Consider the following 19,920-nt stretch of genomic DNA (forward strand, 5'->3'; position numbering starts at 1 on the left):
AGAGAGAGAGAGAGAGAGAGAGAATGCAATAAATCCAGCGACACAAACTGAGAGATAAAGTATAAAGATTTTGACAATATAAAAAGAATCGAGAAAAAAAAATGAGAACAATGAAGATGAGGAGGAGGAGAAGGAGGAGGAAGAGAAGGAGGAGGAAGGGGAGGAGGAGGAGGAGGAGGAGGAAGAAAATGAAGGAGTCCATAGCTATAGGAAGAAGGAACACTGGTCACCTGCTATCAACACCTGAACCTCTCTTGTATTATTTATCCCAGGATGATGGAGAGGCGGTCAATACCTTCCCCCAGGATAGTCTAGGATGGATGGGGGCTTACTATTAATGACAGTTCACCACCACCACCACCACCACCACCACCACCACTTCTTAAAGGTCCCCATTCCACTTGTTTACTTTATTTTTTTTTACGTATTATTGTATTTCTTTAGCGTCGTGGGGGCAGTTTCACTACTACCATCACCACCACTAGTACCATTCCCATCACCATTTCTTCTTCCAAGTCTTCGTTCCACCTGTCTTATTTATTTATTTTTACTTATTATTATTGTATTTCATTTTTATACCTGGGAGAGGATCTGGCCAAGGGCAACGAAACTGGGGGAAAAAAAAGGTCAATTGAAGGTGCCGGTCCCTAAGGATACAGTCTTATTATCTGCTATCCTGTTTTATTTATGTTTTTATTTCTTCCTTCCATTCCTTCACTTTCATTCGTATTCAACTTTTCTTTCCATCCAAGTTTCTATCATTCTTTTATCCCACATTTATTTATTTTTTCTTCCCCTTTTCTTTGTTTCTTATTCCTTGCAATTTATCGTGCCTTCTTTACTCTTCCCACTGATACCTTCCTTATTCCTTTCTCTTTCTCTTTCTTATTCTGTAAACATTCCTTTCTTTTCCAGCCATTCACATATCCCACCTCTTTTCTTCTGATGGAGCTACACTAGTTTCTCTTCCTCTCCATTCCTTCACTTAATGTTCTCTTTCATCCACTTCCTCTCCACTCTATCCATCCACTTATCCTTGCTATCTGTTCGTACAAACTTATCCTTCCCCTTCTCTGCCCTTCCTCCTTCTCTTCCTTCTTCCTCTCAGCCTTTCTCCTCCTCCCTTTATTTCATCTTTAACACCTTCACAAATCATCATTATGTTCTATTTCTCTTTCTCTCTCTTCCTCTGTCTCTCCTTGTCTCTGTCCTCACAACCATCTGCACATCTTCCTTCTCTTTCCTTCTTTCCTTCCTTCCTTCCCCAATCCTTCATCTGTCTTCTAATCTTCCTCATCCCTTTTGTCTTCTTCCTCATCGCTCCGTGCCGCCTGTTCCACATCATCCACCTCATTCACCCTCACCACCTCTGCTCTCTTCCTCTTCCTCCTCCTCCTTCACTCCTCCACCTCCGTCCTTCTCTGTTTTCTCTCCTGTCTCTCTCTTCTTTCGTCCAGTCAACAATTTATCATTCCTCTCACCTCACTTTTCATTCGGTCTTTTCTCATTCACTCCCTCCTCTCCCTCCTCTCCTACTCTTTCTCCTCGTTCACCTCCTTCCATCATCCCTCCTCCCTCTCCCCAATCACCACAATAGACAAAGCTGTCTTCTCTGTTCTCTCTCTCTTCTTCCTGGAAAAATAATTTAATACTCTTTTCTTGTATTTTTCCTTCTCTATTAGTGTTCCTCCCTTACCCTCTGTACTTTTTTCCCCTCTGTTCCCACTCTTTTCCCCTATTCTTGCCGTCCCATTTATTTTCTCTCTGTCTAAGTACATACGACTTTTTTTTTTCTCTGTAACCTACATCTTTAGATTCTTACCTCGCTCAGCTTGTTTCTTCTCCTCCCAAGTCTTCCCATTTGTTTCATCCAGTACTTGTTTCGTTTTCCCAGTCTTCTCGCCCTCTCCCTCACTCTACCTTCCTCCCTCTCTTTCTTTCCTTCCCTCCCTCCCTCCCTTCCTCTTCTCATCACTTCCCTCCTACGATCCACACTTTTCTTGATTCTACACCTTAATTTCGTTTCTTTCCCCCTTGTCCCATCTACACACCCTCCTCCCAATTTCTTTGCTGCATTACCTCTCGTCTTGCACCACCTTTACTTTCCTGTGCACACTTTTCTTGCGTCTTTCCTCTCCTGTTTTTTCCCTTCCTTTCCTCGGTAATTTGCTAAGCATGTCACCTCTGGAGCCTGGAAGGAAAAGAAAGGAAATATTGTAAACTATTTAATTCCAGGCCAACGCAGATGCCTCGTCTCCTCCTCCTCTGGGAAAAATTTCGATCATTGGTGATAAATGAGCCACAAAATGATCGTCATCACTCATTCTTTCCCTCCCCATAAAAATTCTCATTTGAACCTTCCTCTCGCGAACCTCTGACGACGTGGCGCGCGGAGGAAATTCTCTCACCACCTCGTACTCTTCCTCCTCCTTCTCCTCCTCCTCCCGCGCCTCGACGTGAAGAATTTCCTTACCTGCAGGAATGACATGCCGCGCGACACCTCACGAGGGAGAATGTGTCAGCCTCGGGAGCCTTTTTTTTTTTTTTTACTCTCTCTTCTCTTTTTTAATGCATCAGTGCCTGTTTAAAGGTTGACGACGTGAAGGACTTTGCCTGGCGTCGTGTGGCATAATGTTAAGTGTACGTGTGTGTGTGTCCAATAATCCATACCATGAGGCGCTCGCTTGCATGTTGCAAAGTAATTCCCGCCACACACCCGGCTTGCATGTTACCGCCGCGGCCCAGCGTACGTACACCTCAGGCTACTTTGAAAGGGACGCTGACCTCAAATAGAAGGGAGACATGAGACGCCCTTACTTTGCTTCCTGGGAGTGAGAATAAGTGCGGAATAGTCGAAGAAATATCACTGTATGCAAGAAAATATATTAAGTCGATGTTTTTCCCTCAGTTTTAATGCGAGTAGTGGCACTGCGAGGACTACATTCACTGCCCTTGCTTCGTGGGAGTTGGAAAAGAAATGGTAAAATAGTCGAAGAAATATCACTGCAAGGAATTCTATATACAGTTAATGTTTTCTCTTTATTTTCAGTACGAGGAATTATTTTGTGAGAACTACATTTGCAAACGTTATATTACTTCCAGGGAGTCGAAATAAGCGCTGGATAATCGAAAAAATATCACTGCATGTAAAAATGTATAAAGTTAATGTTTTTCCTTCTCTTTCAATGTGAGTAATGGTAGTGTGAGGACTTAATTCACGGTCCTTCCTCTGCTTCCTAGGAGCCTGGGTAAATGCAGAGTAGTCGACGAAATATCCCTGCAGATAAGAAAAAAGTTTATGTAAATGAAGTTAATATTTTCCTTCACTTTCAATATGAATAATTGTTTTGTGACGCCTGAGTTTACTACCCTTACGTTGCTTCCTGGGAGTCGAAACAAACGCTAGATACCAGATGGAATATCATTACAGGCCAAAAAAAAAAAAAAGTTTGCGTAAATGAATTTAATGCCTTCCCTTCACGTTCAATACGAGAAATGTCATTGTAAGGACCAAGTGTAAAGCACGTCAGGACATTGATTCTACTTAGCTGTGTCACTCTGCCCGTCACTGCTCGGCCACTAGTCACTGTTCTACCCAAGACGAGTCGGGTAATGCATTGTTGTTTACATGTCAGGAAGACTGGCCATGTGCATAAAAAAAAAAAAAAAAAAAAACACTAAAAAATCTATTTAGAATGTTGCTCCCTAGAAAAAAAAAAAAAAAGAGGGAATTAGCTAATTAGATTTTTAAAGTGACTTGATACTTGATGCATATTCATATTAGGTAAAATTTCATTCTCCACTTGCAAGAAAATAAGTGATCGACCACTTGAAACCTTGTGACAAACATTTCTATTAATTGGAATCACATAATATTTTTTGTTATCCTGGAACTAATAAGTTTCATATTGTAATTGCAGTGAGAATTTTAAAATACAAAAATACAAACCGTGAGAATTTCTGTTAATTAAAATCACTTAACATCACATTCTATCTTCAAGAAAGCAAGTGTCATATTTTCTTTTGTAGTCAAAGCGTCAAAATACAAAATGCAATCTGTCATAAGACCAAATTTAACCCTTTTAACACAGGCCATGAAGTGCAAATTTAACCACAACAAAAAAAAAAAAAAACACACATTTACATTAGTAGCACCTCTTCCCCTTTATATGCAGAACATCTAGAAAGCAGAAAATAATACAGGAAGTAAAAATTCCCCCAATAGAATTAAACAGAACCTCATCTCTCAATCGTAACAATGAACAGGTTGGCAGTACTAGCACCTCTTCTCCTCCCTATGCTGAACATACTGGAAGCAAACAAACAATAAAGGGATAAAAAAAGATCACCCATTAGAACTAAACAGAACCTCTTCTCTGCACCGTGACAGCCTCGGGGGCCGGATATGTGACTACGACCCGCTGTTGACAGACACTACGATCCTTTTACGTCTCTCTGCTCTTCCTTGCAAACACACACACACACACACACACACACACACACATACAAAGACACCCACCCACCCACACACACACACACACACACACACACACACACACACACACACACACACACACACACACACACACACACACACATACAAAGACACCCACCCACCCACACACACACACACACACACACACAAACAAAGACACCTACGCACTGGTCGTTCATGTAAGGCTCGGTAGTAATGATGAGGTGTGCGACTCCCAGCCACTAGAACCAGTGTGTCAGGGGGAGGAACTGGACTGCACGAAGGTTGGGGAGGGTGGGGTGGGGCTGCCTGTAGTGGTAGTAGTAGTAGTAGTAGTAGTAGTAGTAGTAATAGCAGTAGTAGAGAAAAGGAAGACAAGGTATAAAAGAAAGATATGGAAAAAATAGGATTAGAAGAAAGAAAATACGAAGAGGAGTAGGTAGAAAAGAGGCGAAGAAAAGGACGAGAAGAACGACGAGGCCAAAGGAAGAAAAAGAGAACGAGAAGGAGAGGAAAAGCAACAACAGCAACAGGAGGAGGAAGAGGAGGAGGAGAAGAAGAAATAGAAGGAGGAGGAGGAGGAGGAGAAGGAGGAGGAGGAGGAGGAGGAGGAGGAGGAGGAGGAGGACAAAGAGAGGAGGAGAAGCAACAACAACAACATCAGGAGGAGGATAAGGAGCAGGCTATATACTAGGATTGCTGAGGATATCATTAAACAGGTGAGGTGGCTGAGGCAAGGAACCTGTTGACACAAGCCGGCATTAGCAGTGGGAGGGGATGACGTGCTTAGCGGAGAGCTGATTGTGGTGACGAGGGCCAGTGTCCTGCGTGGGAAGCCGTGGCGGAGAGTGTGTGTGTGTGTGTGTGTGTGTGTGTGTGTGTGTGTGTGTGTGTGTGTGTGTGTGTGTGTGTGTGTGTGTGTGTGGGACGGGGCCCTTTAATCCTGCCGTACCGTGCGAACCATGACAAGCTGCAGAGAGTGATGGATGCAACACTGAACGGGTCGTGGATGTGATGGTGACACTTGTCTCTAATACTCGTGGATACTCGTACCCTTATTGCTTACTTTGTGGTAGTCAAGGAAGCGAGAGAGTCAGTGTTCGTAATGGGGTGTTTCTTCTAAGGCGATGTACCGGGAATACGTGTTTTGAAAGACTGGATAGCGTCAGAAGCGCAACAAAGGGACCGGATGGGGGTGAAGAATACAGTGGAGTGAGGAGACCAGGGTACAAGGAAAGCCGGAGAAAATAACCTGGTACAGAAAGACTTCGAATAGAACGCAAGCATAGAAAGAAAAAGATGGGGATGATGATGATGATGATGATGAAGGAGAAAGAAAAATTAAGAAGAAAATAACAATACAGAAAAAAAGATACAACATAAAGAAGGCTAGAATATGGTACAGCCGTGGCCATTTTCACTGTGTTTTTTTTTCTTTCTCGATGTCAAGTTCCGATTTACTGATAATCTTCTCACAGTCAGTTGATAGACCCTTAACAGACTGCATATCAAACCACGCTCACTTCCACTATTTTTTTTTTTTTGTCTATCAATATCAAGTTCTCTGATTTGCTGATAATCTTACAAAGCCTGCCAGTTGATGGAGTCTCAATAGATCAAAAGACTTAATATTGAATGACAACGGTAAACACAGTGAAGTGAGGGAGATGCTTTACTCAGTTATTGATTATGAGTGCATAAGTAGATCACAACAAGGTAGCAAAAGGAAAGCAAATAAAGCAGTTGAACAAATAAAATATATGAATAAAAAAATACAATAATAAACATAGTAGGTGTGGGTTACCTTACTACTGAGCGTAACTGCACAAGTAGATCAGAACGAAGTAGCGAGAAATATAGACATAAAAAGAAAAAAAAAGAAAAAAGATAAATAAGATAGATGATTGAAAGTATAATAACGAACAGAACACAACAAAGAAACGAACCACAAAAACAGTCCCTCCTTCAACAGAACCTCCTTATCAAGTCAGCACACTAGTAACCAACGAAACACACTGGAAATCCAACTTACGGGAAAACCTTGATATATATATATATATATATATATATATATATATATATATATATATATATATATATATATATATATATATATATATATATATATATATATATATATATATATATATATATATATATCCCCCGGTCTTCCCCCTTCCACCCGGCCATCCCAAAACCAAGCCATGCGGGCTCCAAAACGAATAGCTTCCCCGGCATGAGTAACGAGGAGCCCTGAGCTCATGAGGGAGTAAAGGGAGTTTCAGTAGTTTATCTCAGTGAGGGAGAGGCCATGTGGGGGATGCGGTGGTAATGCTGGAGTGTGTTTATGTGTCTTGCCTTGTTTAGTGAACATCATGAAAGCCTCGAGTTGTGTTCAGGACTGGGAGCAGAAGAGGTGGTGATGGTATGATAGTGGTGGTAATGGGGGCTTGATTGCATAAGTGGTGGTGGTGATAGTGATGATGGTGGTGATGATGGTATAACTTTTCTATTATCTTCCTAAGAGAGTGAAATGATTTTTTTTTATATATATTAGAAGGGTTCTGGCCAACAGCAACAAAAAAAGAAAGTTGAAAAAAGACCTGGTATTTGTGCTAGTCCTTTACAAAGAACAGCCTCCCTCACTGCCTAACTATCCACACACACACACACACACACACACACACACACACCCGTCACTCTAATATCCCACTAATGAACGCAATATCTCGTCTGTAAGCGTTGCAACCATTATGACAACAGCAGACCTCTAACATAAGCACCCTCTTACACTACATTTTATACTGTCTGCATTAACTGTCCCATTAACTATCTCTCCTCCTCCTCCTCCTCCTCCTCCTCCTCTTCCTCCTCCTCTTCCACGGTAAATCCATGCATACATTCTCGTATTTCACCTGTGTAGTATATAAACTATCCACCTTAACTTGCAGCCACACAATGTCTCACTCACTGTTTATTGATGGTTCTTATTTTCTCTCTTGCAGAATCGATGAGCATAAGCGTGGCCTGACGGAGGTGAGTATGGTCTTCGTGTGTGTGTGTGTGTGTGTGTGTGTGTGTGTGTGTGTGTGTGTGTGTGTGTGTGTGTGTGTGTGTGTGTGTGATGGATAATTTTTATGCATGTGCCACTTTACATTATTCAATTTTTCATGTTTTAACGTCTTCACATGCACCAAAAACGTCTTTTCTCATCTTGGTTCCTCCTGAAGTGTATGTGTTCTGAAATGAGAGTGTCTGCAGACGACACATCATACACTCAACAATAGGGGACAAAACACAGGCGGTGTTTACGTGGAGAAATTCTGTCCAAGCAAAGCGTGGGCCGAAGCGGTCTATGCCACCGCCACAATAATGTACCCGACGCGCAGTACCTTTGCTGCTCCTTGTGGTGGTGATGTTGGTGGTTGTGGGGTGTGACCTTTCCAAGACGAGTCTTCATGCTCCGGGGACAAGTTGATCTCTGCTCTTTTACTTTCCCAAGCTGCCTCTCTGATAAACATTGCCTTATATTTTTTTTTATTTTTACACACAGTTCAACCTTGGATGGGAAATGTAATAAACCTAACTTTGTCTGTGTGATAGATTAAACTTTGCATTGTATTTTTCTTTATTTACACTTGCCGCGCAGTTCAGCCTTGGGGGAACAAATGTAACAGACAAACATTTGCCTTCTTTGTTTAGCTCCATATTTACTCATTGTTCCTTCCTGGGTGATAGATGTTACCTTTTCATATTGACTCACCATTCAAACTTTGGTGGCAAGTGTAATAAACTTAACGTCTTTTCCTCCGTTTGGTTGTTTGGTGTATATTTACTCAAAGCTCCTTCCTGGTGACCAGTTATTTAAACAGCTTTGTATTTTCCTTATTTACATTTTTACACACATTTCAATCTTGGGTGAGAAATATAATAAACCTAACTTTGTCTTCTTTGTTTGGTGCATGTTTACTCACAGCTCAGTCCTGGGTCACCAATTACACAAACACAGCTGTGTATTTTTCCACTCACACATTCACGTTCCCACAGTTCAAAGTGTCAAAGTTCAGGGGCAACAAAGCTTGGATCACAGAGTTGTGACACGCGCATGTGGGGAGACTCAGCAATACTGACACTGGCTACCTCAGGGCGTTTTGGCGGGAGAACACATTTGGGCTGGTTCTGTCAGTGCTTGATATGGTTATACCAATATACTTTACCTCCTCTGATGACTGGAACACGCAAGCCTTTCCACCACGCCGAGGCATTCTATTGAAGGGGAAGGGCATTGGCAAGGTAGAGTTGGTGGATACAGATTAGCCAAGCACAATGAAAGCAATAAATATTTACACTGAGAAAATATACTATTGTTAGATGTACATACTGAACAATATGAAGGGCGTAGCAGTACATCTAGTAAAATTAGAAGAAATACAGCCCGGCTATGGGAAAGAATATTGATGAACATTTAGAACAAAAAATTCTATATACCTGTTAGCAAGACATAAGCAGCAATAGAGAGAGAGAGAGAGAGAGAGAGAGAGAGAGAGAGAGAGAGAGAGAGAGAGAGAGAGAGAGAGAGAGAGAGAGAGACCCACCAGGCATCTATCTCATCCATCTTGTTACCTGAACGATTCACAGCGACATCCCGAATTAGGATTAACGAGAACGAGCGGGAAATGAGCCTCTTTTTTTCTCTCCTCTTCCCTCATATTGCAGGGCGTACATCAGGGTAATTACTTCCCCTCTCATATATACATCTGTGTGGAGATTTACCGAGCTACAGGTGAACTCGTAAAGCGGCGGTGAAGCAAGGCAGGCGGGATGTACACCTGACTCACCTGGGCCAGCGCACCTGCTTTCTGGGGACAGATTGTGGTGGGGGAATGGAAGGCTGGGGAGTTAAGGGGTAGAAGAATGGAGGAAAGATGGAGTGATTTCAAAGGAAGGGATAGAGGGAGGTATATTGTGGAAAAAGAATGATGGAGGGATAAAAAGGTGTTTTGTGGGTAGGAGTCTGGCTTGGTGAACACGTCGTGGGGAGAATGAGGGAATAGTAAGGTAAAGGATAGAGAAAGGAGATAGGGGAGGAGGAATAGTTTCTCAGGAATGGATAGAAAAGGTAGAGTATGGTATTACAATGATGGGAGGGGGGAAAGGAGACATTTTAGTAGTAGAAACCAAAACACAACAAATAAATAAATAAATAAATAAAAAGAGGGAATTTCAACAGGTGAAGAAAAACGAAGAAATATCGAAAGAGGGGAAAGAGTGAGGGAGATTAATAGGAAAATGCAACGAGTATGAAAAAGGAGTTGGGACTGAAGAAAGAACGAAGCAATTTTGCAGGTATAAAAGATGGAAAGACAAGGAGTGTTGAAAGGTGAGGAGAAGAAGAATTAAATGACTGAATGATTAATTGTTCGGAAGGGAAGGTGGAATGACGAGGCACGGGGAAGGAGTGAAGGGAAGAAGAGTGTTGATAGTGGTAGTGATAATGGTGATGCTGGTGGTGGTGGTGGTGGTGGTGGGGAGGATTAAAGATATAATACAAAGACTGGGGAAAGATAATGGGATGGAATAGTTTTTACGTAGATAGATAGATAGATTGGTAAATAGATACATAGATACATAGACAGATAGATAGATAGATAGATAGATAGATAGATAGGTAGATAAATAGATTGGTTGATAGATAGATAGATAGACAGACAGACAGATAGATAGATAGATAGATAGTTAGATAGATAGATAGATAGATAGATAGACAATAACCCCAACAGTTTATAACACATACAAACATACACGCAAACACATATGGGAACAATAATAATAAAAAAAAAAACTCTTTGGATTTTACCACACTAGTTTATAACACTGAATTTAGACACTACACTATACTAATAACCAACAATAACCATAACAAAATAAAAAGAAAGCGTTGGTGAGGAGTGAGTGCGTGAGGGAGGTGGTGAAATGATAAAGAAGGAAGGCAGGAGGAAGGTAAGGCGGTGGTGGTGTTGATGGCTATGTATCACCTCGTAAAAAAAGGTCCAGTGTAGCAAAAGTGTGACTGTCTTGATGAATGCGTGTTGTTGCTGCACTTAGAGGACCCCATTCCGGTGCTATCTCCCCCCCTCCCCAACACCCCCTTTTTTCCTCCCCTTTAAACCCTCCTTACATCTCTCTCTACTCCCATGATTCCCTTTCCTCCGTTCTTCCTTCCATTCCCTCTCCGTTCTCCCTTTCATATCTACACTCCCTTTCCTCTGCATTCCTTCACCCCCTGTTCCCTTGCGCCCCTTTCCTTTCTCATTCCCTTTCCTCTCCTCTGTCCTCAATCCCGCGACTCTCTTCTCTCCATTCTCCCTTTCAGCTCCACTCTCCCTCTCTCTCCTCTGCATTCCTCCACCCCTGGTCCCCCCCTTGTTCCTCTGTGTACCGTCCTCCTCAGGCTCTTCCCCCTTCCTTTTCCCCTTCTCTTCCTCCTGGTTAATAATTGATACGAAAAATAAGGAAATGCCAGCGGGTGGTGTGTGTACGAGGAGCGTGAAGAGGGCGTCAGTGTAGTGGGTAATGAATGAGGGGGTGAGAGAGAGAGAGAGAGAGAGAGAGAGAGAGAGAGAGAGAGAGAGAGAGAGAGAGAGAGAGAGAGAGAGAGAGAGAGAGAGAGAGAGAGGGTTACACTATGTATGGCTTCCCTTTGAGTGAAATCACATGTGGTTTGTCCAACATAACACACACACACACACACACACACACACACACACACACACACACACACATTTGGAGAGAAGCCAAGAGGTCTGTACAGGGAAGATAAAGAAAAAAAAAACAAGAAAAAAAAACTCCTCTCCATTTTTTGCCCCAATAAAGGAGGAGGATAAGAAGTCATGAAATTTCCTGTAGTAACTCTAGTTTTGGAGTGACCTGATGCCTTTCCTCCCGAGACTTAGAGAAAGAAAATATATACAGTGAGAGGAAAAAAATATCGTAGTTTCTGATCAGATGGGGAAACTGAGGACTTCGCTAAGTTATCGCGTAAAGGAAGACCATGTGAGGTGAATGTGGATCTGTTGGTTTGCTATGGAGTGGAGAGAAGTGGTAGGGATTAGAATGAAGTCATATGGAAACTGGTAGAGCGCAATAGATGTGAAGAGATATGAAGTGGAGTTAACTATAAATGAGTAAATTGGAATAAGAGGTAGTATGGGGTGAAAAAAAAAAAATATGGAGAGGAAAGAAATGAACTGGAAACAAATAGACTAGAACGGAGAGAATTGGCATGGAGTGATGAGGAAAGATATGGCGTGGAATGAAACTGGCTATAGATTATTAGACTGGAGTGGAGAAGACTGATATAGAGTGAAGAGAAAAAGTATGAAGTGGAGAGAAACTGGCTGCAAATGAGTGGACGAGAATATGGAAGACTGGTATGGAATGGCAAGGAGAGGAATGAAGTGGAATTAAATTATCTGGAAATTATTACACTGGAACGGAGAGGAGTCACATGGAGCGAAGAGGAAAGATATGAGGCGAAATTGAATTGACTGGAAATTAATACACTGGAGTGGACAGGAGTGTTACGAAATTGAGTGAAATTAAGTGGAACCAAGAAAGCTAGAGTGGAACAATACGACTTGAAAATTGGATCTAAAACAGCGCTGTGAATCGGAATGGAGAGGTGCAGATTGGAATACATGAGTGTGAGGGAGCGGAGGTGAGTGACCGCCGCCAGAATACACCTAACTCACACTTAACAAGAAGCGTCATGACATATGTAGCGGGTGAAGACACGTGAGGACATGAATATTGGCGGCTCAGTGTTCTCAGTACGCGGTAAGCCTGGAATGTGTGGCAGGCTGTGGACATACTGAGAATTCTACCTTGTGTGTGTGTGTGTGTGTGTGTGTGTGAGGGGTTCTGGTCATGGGCAACATAGCTACCAAAAAAAAAAAAAAAAAAAAGATAAAGGAAAAAAAGAAAGAAAAAAGGAAAAAGAAAAAAAGAAAAGAAAAGGAAAGAAAAAAAAGGATGCCTACTGAAGGTATCAGTCTCTAAAAAGTGTGTGGGGGTGGTCCGGTCAAGGCCAACAAAACTAACAAAAAAAAGACAGAGAAAGAAAGAAAGAAAGAAATAAAAGAAAAGAAAAGAAAAAAAAGAAAAAAAAGGCTCGATAAAGATACCAGTTCCTGAAAAAAAAAGCAGTCGAAATGCAAATCTAAAATTACGTTGTGAAGAGTCTTGATGTGTGTGTGTGTGTGTGTGTGTGTGTGTGTGTGTGTGTGTGTGTGTGTGTGTGTGTGTGTGTGTGTGTGTGTGTATGTGTGTGTGTGAGTGTCAGTAATCATTCTGGTCTTTTTAGGTCTCCTCCCTTAAAATAAATTACGTCTTCAGTAAAGTTATGTTTCGTCCCCTCTGGTCTACGCAAAAAAAAAAAAAAAGAAAAGAAAAGAGAGAGAAGAAGAAAGAAACAAAGAACTTATTATCTTTCTGTAATATTCACGATTAAATAGATGCATCCGTGATTTCTAACTCCTTTCATTAGTCTCAAGGTTAAACATTTTTTTCTCGTTCTTATTTCCCTCCTCCATTGATCTCTCTCTCTCTCTCTCTCTCTCTCTCTCTCTCTCTCTCTCTCTCTCTCTCTCTCTCTCTCTCTCTCTCTCTATCTATCTATTATCTATCTATATGTCATCTGCACGCTCCCTCGCTCCCTCTTCCCAGCATTCCTTCGCCTCCTCCCTCTGTTGTGCGTTCCCCCAGTGGGTTGTCTCTCCCAGCGGTGTCGTGTTAACTCGCCGCTTATCAGTTCCCGCGGCGCATAACTTTTCCGTTAATGTATATTCACGTTGAAATAATCTCGTCGGACGCACAGTGTTTTATTTTTTCTATTTTCTTTAATTTATTCTGTCTTTTTTTCTTTGTTATTAATCTTGAGGAGTTTGTGTGATTTGGTGTGATTTAGTTTGATTTGTGTGAGAGTGATCGTGGTGGATGCTCGTTTGTTTTTTTGTTTATTGGTTTATGCTTGTCTTTATAATAATACGGAATTCTTATTATTCACATTTCTTTTTATCGACTCTGTTACTTGTATACTTCAGAGTGCATTGATCTTTCTGAGTATTCAATCTTTACCTAATGGATTTATACATTGCTTCATTTTTTCTTTTCTTTTTCTTTCTTTCTTTCTTTCTTTATTTGTTTGTTTAATCTCCTACCATCTTATCATATTTCTCTGTGGAATGAATGTTCTTTCAATCTTTTTTTTTTTTTTAAACAATATTAATTTCTGCAAACATGGCGATGAGTTTCGGAAATAAACTAGTACTGTATAATGCTTTCTACCAGAGGTGCTTCCAAAGCACTCAAGATCTAAATTTATGTCAGTATTTATTTATAGAATATGTTGTTGTCAACCTACCTAACCTAACCCAACCTAACCTAACCTTGTATGTACAAATTCAGGGATGAGTTGAAAAGAAAACGTCATTTATTTTGAAGTTTTATCCCAACGATGTGGCGTAAAGAGAGAGAGAGAGAGAGAGAGAGAGAGAGAGAGAGAGAGAGAGAGAGAGAGAGAGAGAGAGAGAGAGAGAGAGACAGAGAGAGAGAGAGAGAGAGAGAGAGAGAGAGAGAAAGAGAGAGAGAAATGAATAAGAAAAACAGCCAAGAGAGAGAGAGAGAGAGAGAGAGAGAGAGAGAGAGAGAGAGAGAGAGAGAGAGAGAGAGAGAGAGAGAGAGAGAGAGAAATGAATAAGAAAAACAGCCAAGAGAGAGAGAGAGAGAAAATAAAAACCTTAATCGGAAAAAAGGTGAAAACGAAAGAAATCAGGGCAAGGAACTGAAAAAGTGGAAAACAATTATGTAACTCCAAAAAATAACTCTAATACTTATAATACTCCTCTGGCATTCCTTTCTCACACGTCCTGGCAACTAACTAACTCCTCCTCCTCCTCCTCATCCTCCTCCTCCTCCTCCTCCTCCTCCTCCTCCTCCTCATCCTCTTCCTCATTCTACAACCGGAGGAAAGAGTGGAAGGAAATGAAAAAAAAAATGTAGACAGCGCCTTAATGAAGAAAGATTGGAGTAAAATTTCCATTCAGTGAGGTAGATGAAAAGCGTCAAGGGAACCCAAGAGAAGACAAGGGTAACTATTCCTCTCCTTGGCGGGATTTGCTCCGTATTTTTCTATTTTCTTCCTTTTGTCCCGCGCAGCAGCCTCCCTTTGAGCAGCTGTCGGGGCGGGACGAAAAATGGCGGCGGGAAAAATCTCCAATATGTGACGATCTGTTTAATTCTTGTCTTGGCGGGAAAGGTCCTGATGAGGTTTGTCTTCTTTCCTGCAGGCGATTTTCTTCTTTGGCCTCTTTATTTTTTATTTTTTTCTTTCTTGCTGCTCCTTTAATTCTTATTCTTCATTATCTGGTGGTTTGTTTTAATGTCTGACTTCCATCTTCTTTTTATGAGCTGTGTATCCTTTCCTGTTTTCGTTAACTTGCTATTTTCTTTTCCGGTCGCTTTACTTTTTAATTATTCTACTTTCCATTCCTGTTCCTCGAGGCTTCACATCTTGTCTCGGCTGGAAGGTTTTGATGAACGTTGTCTTCTTTCCTGTCTTCGTCAACTCGAGTTATTTTCTCCTCCGTACGCTTTACTTTTCCTGACTCTACTTTTCATTCCTGTTCCCAGAAGCTTCACGTCCTGTCTTGGAGGGAAGGATCCTCTGATGAGCGTATGAGAGGGTTGTCTTCTCTCTTCATCGTAATTGATTTTCTTCTTCGACCACTTGACTTTAACCCTTTCACTGCTATTTGACACATCTCCCCTTCAGTCACTAACTACTTTGAGACATTTATTCTTGTTCTACAGCCACCTCTAAAATACCATACGGATTTAAAATTACAAAATGTATCTTGTTTTTTTATCCCCTTCTCTCTTGTGCGTGCTTATAATAAAGATTTCGTACATCGTTCTTGGTGCTGCGGAAAGGTCAACTCTCGCGACCTTTTCATTCCCAACCTGTGAAACGTTTACGCGCAGGACGGCAATACGTGTAGCATGGCAAGGCAGGGCGAGATAGCCGAGGCAGGACGAGGTATGTAGCTGCTGTGAAGGGGGAGTATTGAGTGCCGGCAGGAGTTCTTTAGTGGCAGGAGCAGCGGGCATCCTTGCTACCTTTTGTTCTTTGCCCTCAGGATACCCACCGTCAGGAACTCTTATTGCGCATCTCGCCTTTTGTTTGTAAGGTTGCCGCTATCATGAATAGTAGTGTTTAGGTATCGTTGTCCTCTTCTGTCCGTTGCTGTCACGATTCCCTCGTCAGGAGTGCTATTGCGTATATCGCCTTTTGTTTATTTATTTCAAATTAAAAATGATTTACTGTTAAACAATATGGACTGCCAATGTGTGATGGATCGTGACACTAAAATTGGTAATCTATATCTAATCTATAGTATGTAATATATGGACTAGTTATTATTGTATTGCTTGCTGTGGTCAATAAACTATGTATCTATCCATCTATCTATCTATCTATCTATCTATCTATCTATCTATCTATCTATCCATCTATCTGTTTGGAGTAGCAGTGTTTGTGTCGTTCCTCTCTTCTCTGCACCGTCAGGATAACACGCAGAAACAATCCCTAATCACCATCCCTTTCTGTTCCCTTCGTGTTAGCGTCTGCTGGGGGCTTAGATTGGCTTTATTGCACAAGGGGAACGAAGCCCCCTGCGCTGTAGTACCCCAGCCAGCAGGACAGGACAGGTTGGGGTGGGGTGGGGTGGGGTGGGGAGAGATTCATAAGGTACTCAGGCGGAACACGGAAATCACAGTCAGAGCGTATTGTTGTGAGTCGGGAGTCGGGAGTCGGGACCCAGGCACGCTATTGTTCTTACAGGGAGCCGCCCCCTGGTCACCTCCCCCTGTCCCTCAATGGCTTACGCACCGGGGGTATTTTTTTTTTCCCTTTCCTTCCTCGCCTCGCATCGTGACCACTATAAGGTCCATTGATCCACGCTCCGAACGTCCACCACGCTGCTAACCCGGGATGGGCGACTCCTGTGTGTCTGTGATGCGTTTGTCCTGCCCGCGTTTGATCTGTGGCGACCGGTTTATGTACATCGCCGGCTTGTCGATGCTGGATATTACTGCAGAGAGAGAGAGAGAGAGAGAGAGAACTGATGTATCGAAGAACAATTCAGCACAGTGTTTTGATGTAGATAATGGTGACAGATATCCTGGAAATCTGTGATCAAGTGAGTTTGTTTGGATAGATTCATCTTTCCTACGTACGGACTGGCTCGTGGCGCGAGTGTGTGTGTGAGGCAGGACTGTTTTAGCCGTGCAGGACTCGTATCATGTGGTCGTGCGTGTATCGGCTGTGTATTGGTGGTGCTTTCGTTTCATGTGCGTGAAAATGGTTCGCGTCATGTGCCTGATGACTGAGTATTCCTTAACATTTTCTTCATAGGCCCGTATTTTAGATGACTTCTGTGGCTCATCTCTACTTTCAAATGGCTGTAGTTGAAGTTGTAGGGTTTTTTAAGGATGTTTTTACAGTTCAAGTGACAGACTGACACGATTTCTACATCATTAACCTGAGAAACACTCTTGAGAACCCGTTTAATCGTCTCTGAGGCCTTTGAAAATAGTCGTGTTGAAAGAATGTTGAAAGAGCATAGCGTTTTCGATTACGGTCCATAGTCCAGTGGCGCTGCGTGGTCCCCTGACTTGCATGGCCGAGCTCCCGGTCCGTGGTGATGGAGTCATGTTTACTACCTTCAAGAGCTGACATTTTAAAGCCGCACCTCGACTCATTCTCACGCAACACACACACTATTCGATACTTTGACGCTCCTTTTGTTATTGGAGATTATCTTTAATTTCCATGAACTTTGTCGTTGAAACGTCATGTTGATGTTTTGCTTGATGAGCGGAGTGACTTACTTATTAACCACAATTTTCTGAAAACTGCTTAGTGTAATTATAGATTTAATTAGAGATTGTATTCTTAAGCAACTGGCAACTTCATCTGGCCTTTTTCTCTAATTTTGTTTCTCTTGGCAGAAGTCCCCTAACAGAAAGAAACAAATTTATACTGAAATTATCAAAAGAAAACAATTTACTCATTTCACCTGCAAGCTGTGGCCAAAACTATCTTTTATAAATAGAAAGAAAAATGTAAATCTACACTAAAATGATCAAAAGCAAAATGTTTACTAATTTCAATTGCAATGACAAGAGCTCTCATACATAAAAAGAAAGGAAAAAATGTGGAATTATACTGAAATTTACCTAAAGAAAATAATACACCCATCTCACTTGCAGGCCTCGTATGGCCGGAGAACCCTTACATACGAAAAAAAAAAAAGATACATTTATACCGAAACCATCAAAAGAACTCACCCGTTTCACCTGCAAGCTACGTATGAACAGCGAATCCTTTGAATGAGAACCAGAAAAACTAACAGGACTTTTCACTCCAAATTACCCGGCTGTATTGACAAATTTGCGCCTTGTGTATGGAAGTGTTCCCAGTCCTTCAAGTCACTCGGCCCCGCGCACTCCAATTTCCATTTATATTTCGATTTCTGGTCATTCTCCATTTTACTGGTGTCCCTTTGCAATTTCTGACAACACCACTGGTCACGGCTGCGGCGAATGGTGGTGCTTGTGGAGCTACGTGTGAGAAGAGAGGGAGAGGCATCCTTGGTGATAGAGAGAGAGAGGAGTGGGAGTGGGAGAGAGAGAGGGAGAGGGAGAGGATGAAAATTGACTGACTGACTTAAGACAACAATTTTTTAAGGGTAAGATAAAAATCGAATAAAATGCAAATGTAGTTTTATGATAGAAATTCAATCACTTTTAAAATCATAAAACGAGAGAGAGAGAGAGAGAGAGAGAGAGAGAGAGAGAGAGAGAGAGAGAGAGAGAGAGAGAGAGAGAGAGAGAGAGACGTTAGGAGGGATGCATGGATATCAGAGAAGGGAGAGAATGAAGAAAAGGGAGCAGGGAGAAAGCAGATGAAAGGAATGTGGAGAAGCGGTAAGGGAAACGAGCGAGGGAAAAATGGAAAAGAAATGAAAGAGAGAATAGAGGGAAATGGAGAAAGGAGAAAGTAAAACGCAGGAAAAGAGGGGAGAAACTTAATAAAAAATGTGGCAAGGTAGGAATAAAAGAGCACGATGGAAAGGAAAGGAAAATTAGGAAAAGGATAGGATGGAAAAGAAGCGAAGGAAAGGAGGAGATGAATAAAAGAAAGGAGAAAGTGGTAAGATAGGGAAAGGAGAGAAGAATGGAAGGAGAGGCAAAAAAATAAGGAGACTTTAGGAGATAGAAGGGAAGGGAAGGTGGAAGGGGGTAAAGGAAACACAAGATAGAAGGGGAGGAGTTTGAGAAAGGAGAAAGTGGTAAGGTAGGGATAACAGAGAGAAGGATGGAGAGGGGAAAGGAAAAGTAAGGAAAGGTTAGGAAGGGATGGTCTAGTCCAGAGGGAGAACCACAAATTGTTGCTCCCTCGTGACCGCCGCGTCAGGAAGCCTCGAACTGCTCTCCACATCTCCTTTACACGCCTCTCCTCCACGCCCTTTTCACTGCGAAGCCCCTCTTGCTCGCCCCAACTGCATCCATACACGCCTTCTCACTTTCACTGCCTTCTTACACGCCTTACGCTGCCAACACACGCCCACACACGCCTCATCACAATGATTCATTCTTACACACCTCATCTGATCTCAATCCACACACGCCTCCTCAGTGACTGTCTCCTGTATGCCTTTCTTGGTCTTTATCCACACACGCCCCCCTCGCAGTGATTTCTTCCTTTTGTCTACCAAGAAGAAGAGGTTGAATGGCTAGTGCTGATGATGCGCCAGACGAATGTGTTTGGGTACGTAGAGTCGTTAGATGATTGTGAGTGTATTGAGAGTCTACTGGGTGTTTATGTTTACGGGTTGTGTTTAGATAGGAATGCCGATCGTCTTCCTCGTGTTTCCTTCAGTCAGTCGTTAGATACTTTTTTTTTTTTATGTAAGAAGAAGCAATGGCCAAGGACTACAATAAAGGCTGAAAAAAAAAACACACTGAAGTTGATATCTCCTTCTGAAAAGTTGAATTCATAGGCAGAGAAGATACAGAAGCACACTTTAACACACACACAAGTCAATGCTCCTAACGGAAAGGTCAATTATTTTATTATTTAGCATATGCGTTTCAACTACTCCTGCAAGATGAAGTTCCGGTGATAAGTCTGTATTGAGTTCTTATTTATTTATTTTTTTCGAGAGACGTTTGCTGTTTTGACTTTTCCCGATAAGAACATTAGAACAAAAGGGAAGCTGCAAGACATGAGGCCTACACGTGGCAGTCCCTGTTGATGGTGTTTTGAAAGTTAGATTTATGCCTTTGTATCTTTTCCTCATCATAGTAAGTCAGAGCCGGATTGT

General features: G+C 42.0%; 1 protein-coding gene across 1 annotated transcript in view; it reads left to right on the forward strand.

Moving 5' to 3' along the window:
• Positions 1-19,920, forward strand: part of LOC135101295 (histone-lysine N-methyltransferase 2D-like) — a 107,126-nt gene that overhangs the window by 14,917 nt on the left and 72,289 nt on the right. The window contains exon 2 of the mRNA XM_064005085.1: positions 7,480-7,510. Coding sequence (XP_063861155.1) covers positions 7,480-7,510 — 31 coding nt within the window. The remainder of the gene's footprint in view (positions 1-7,479; positions 7,511-19,920) is intronic.

Source organism: Scylla paramamosain, chromosome 1 (genome assembly GCF_035594125.1).
Source record: "Scylla paramamosain isolate STU-SP2022 chromosome 1, ASM3559412v1, whole genome shotgun sequence".
In the NCBI taxonomy this organism is placed as follows: Eukaryota; Metazoa; Arthropoda; class Malacostraca; order Decapoda; family Portunidae; genus Scylla; species Scylla paramamosain.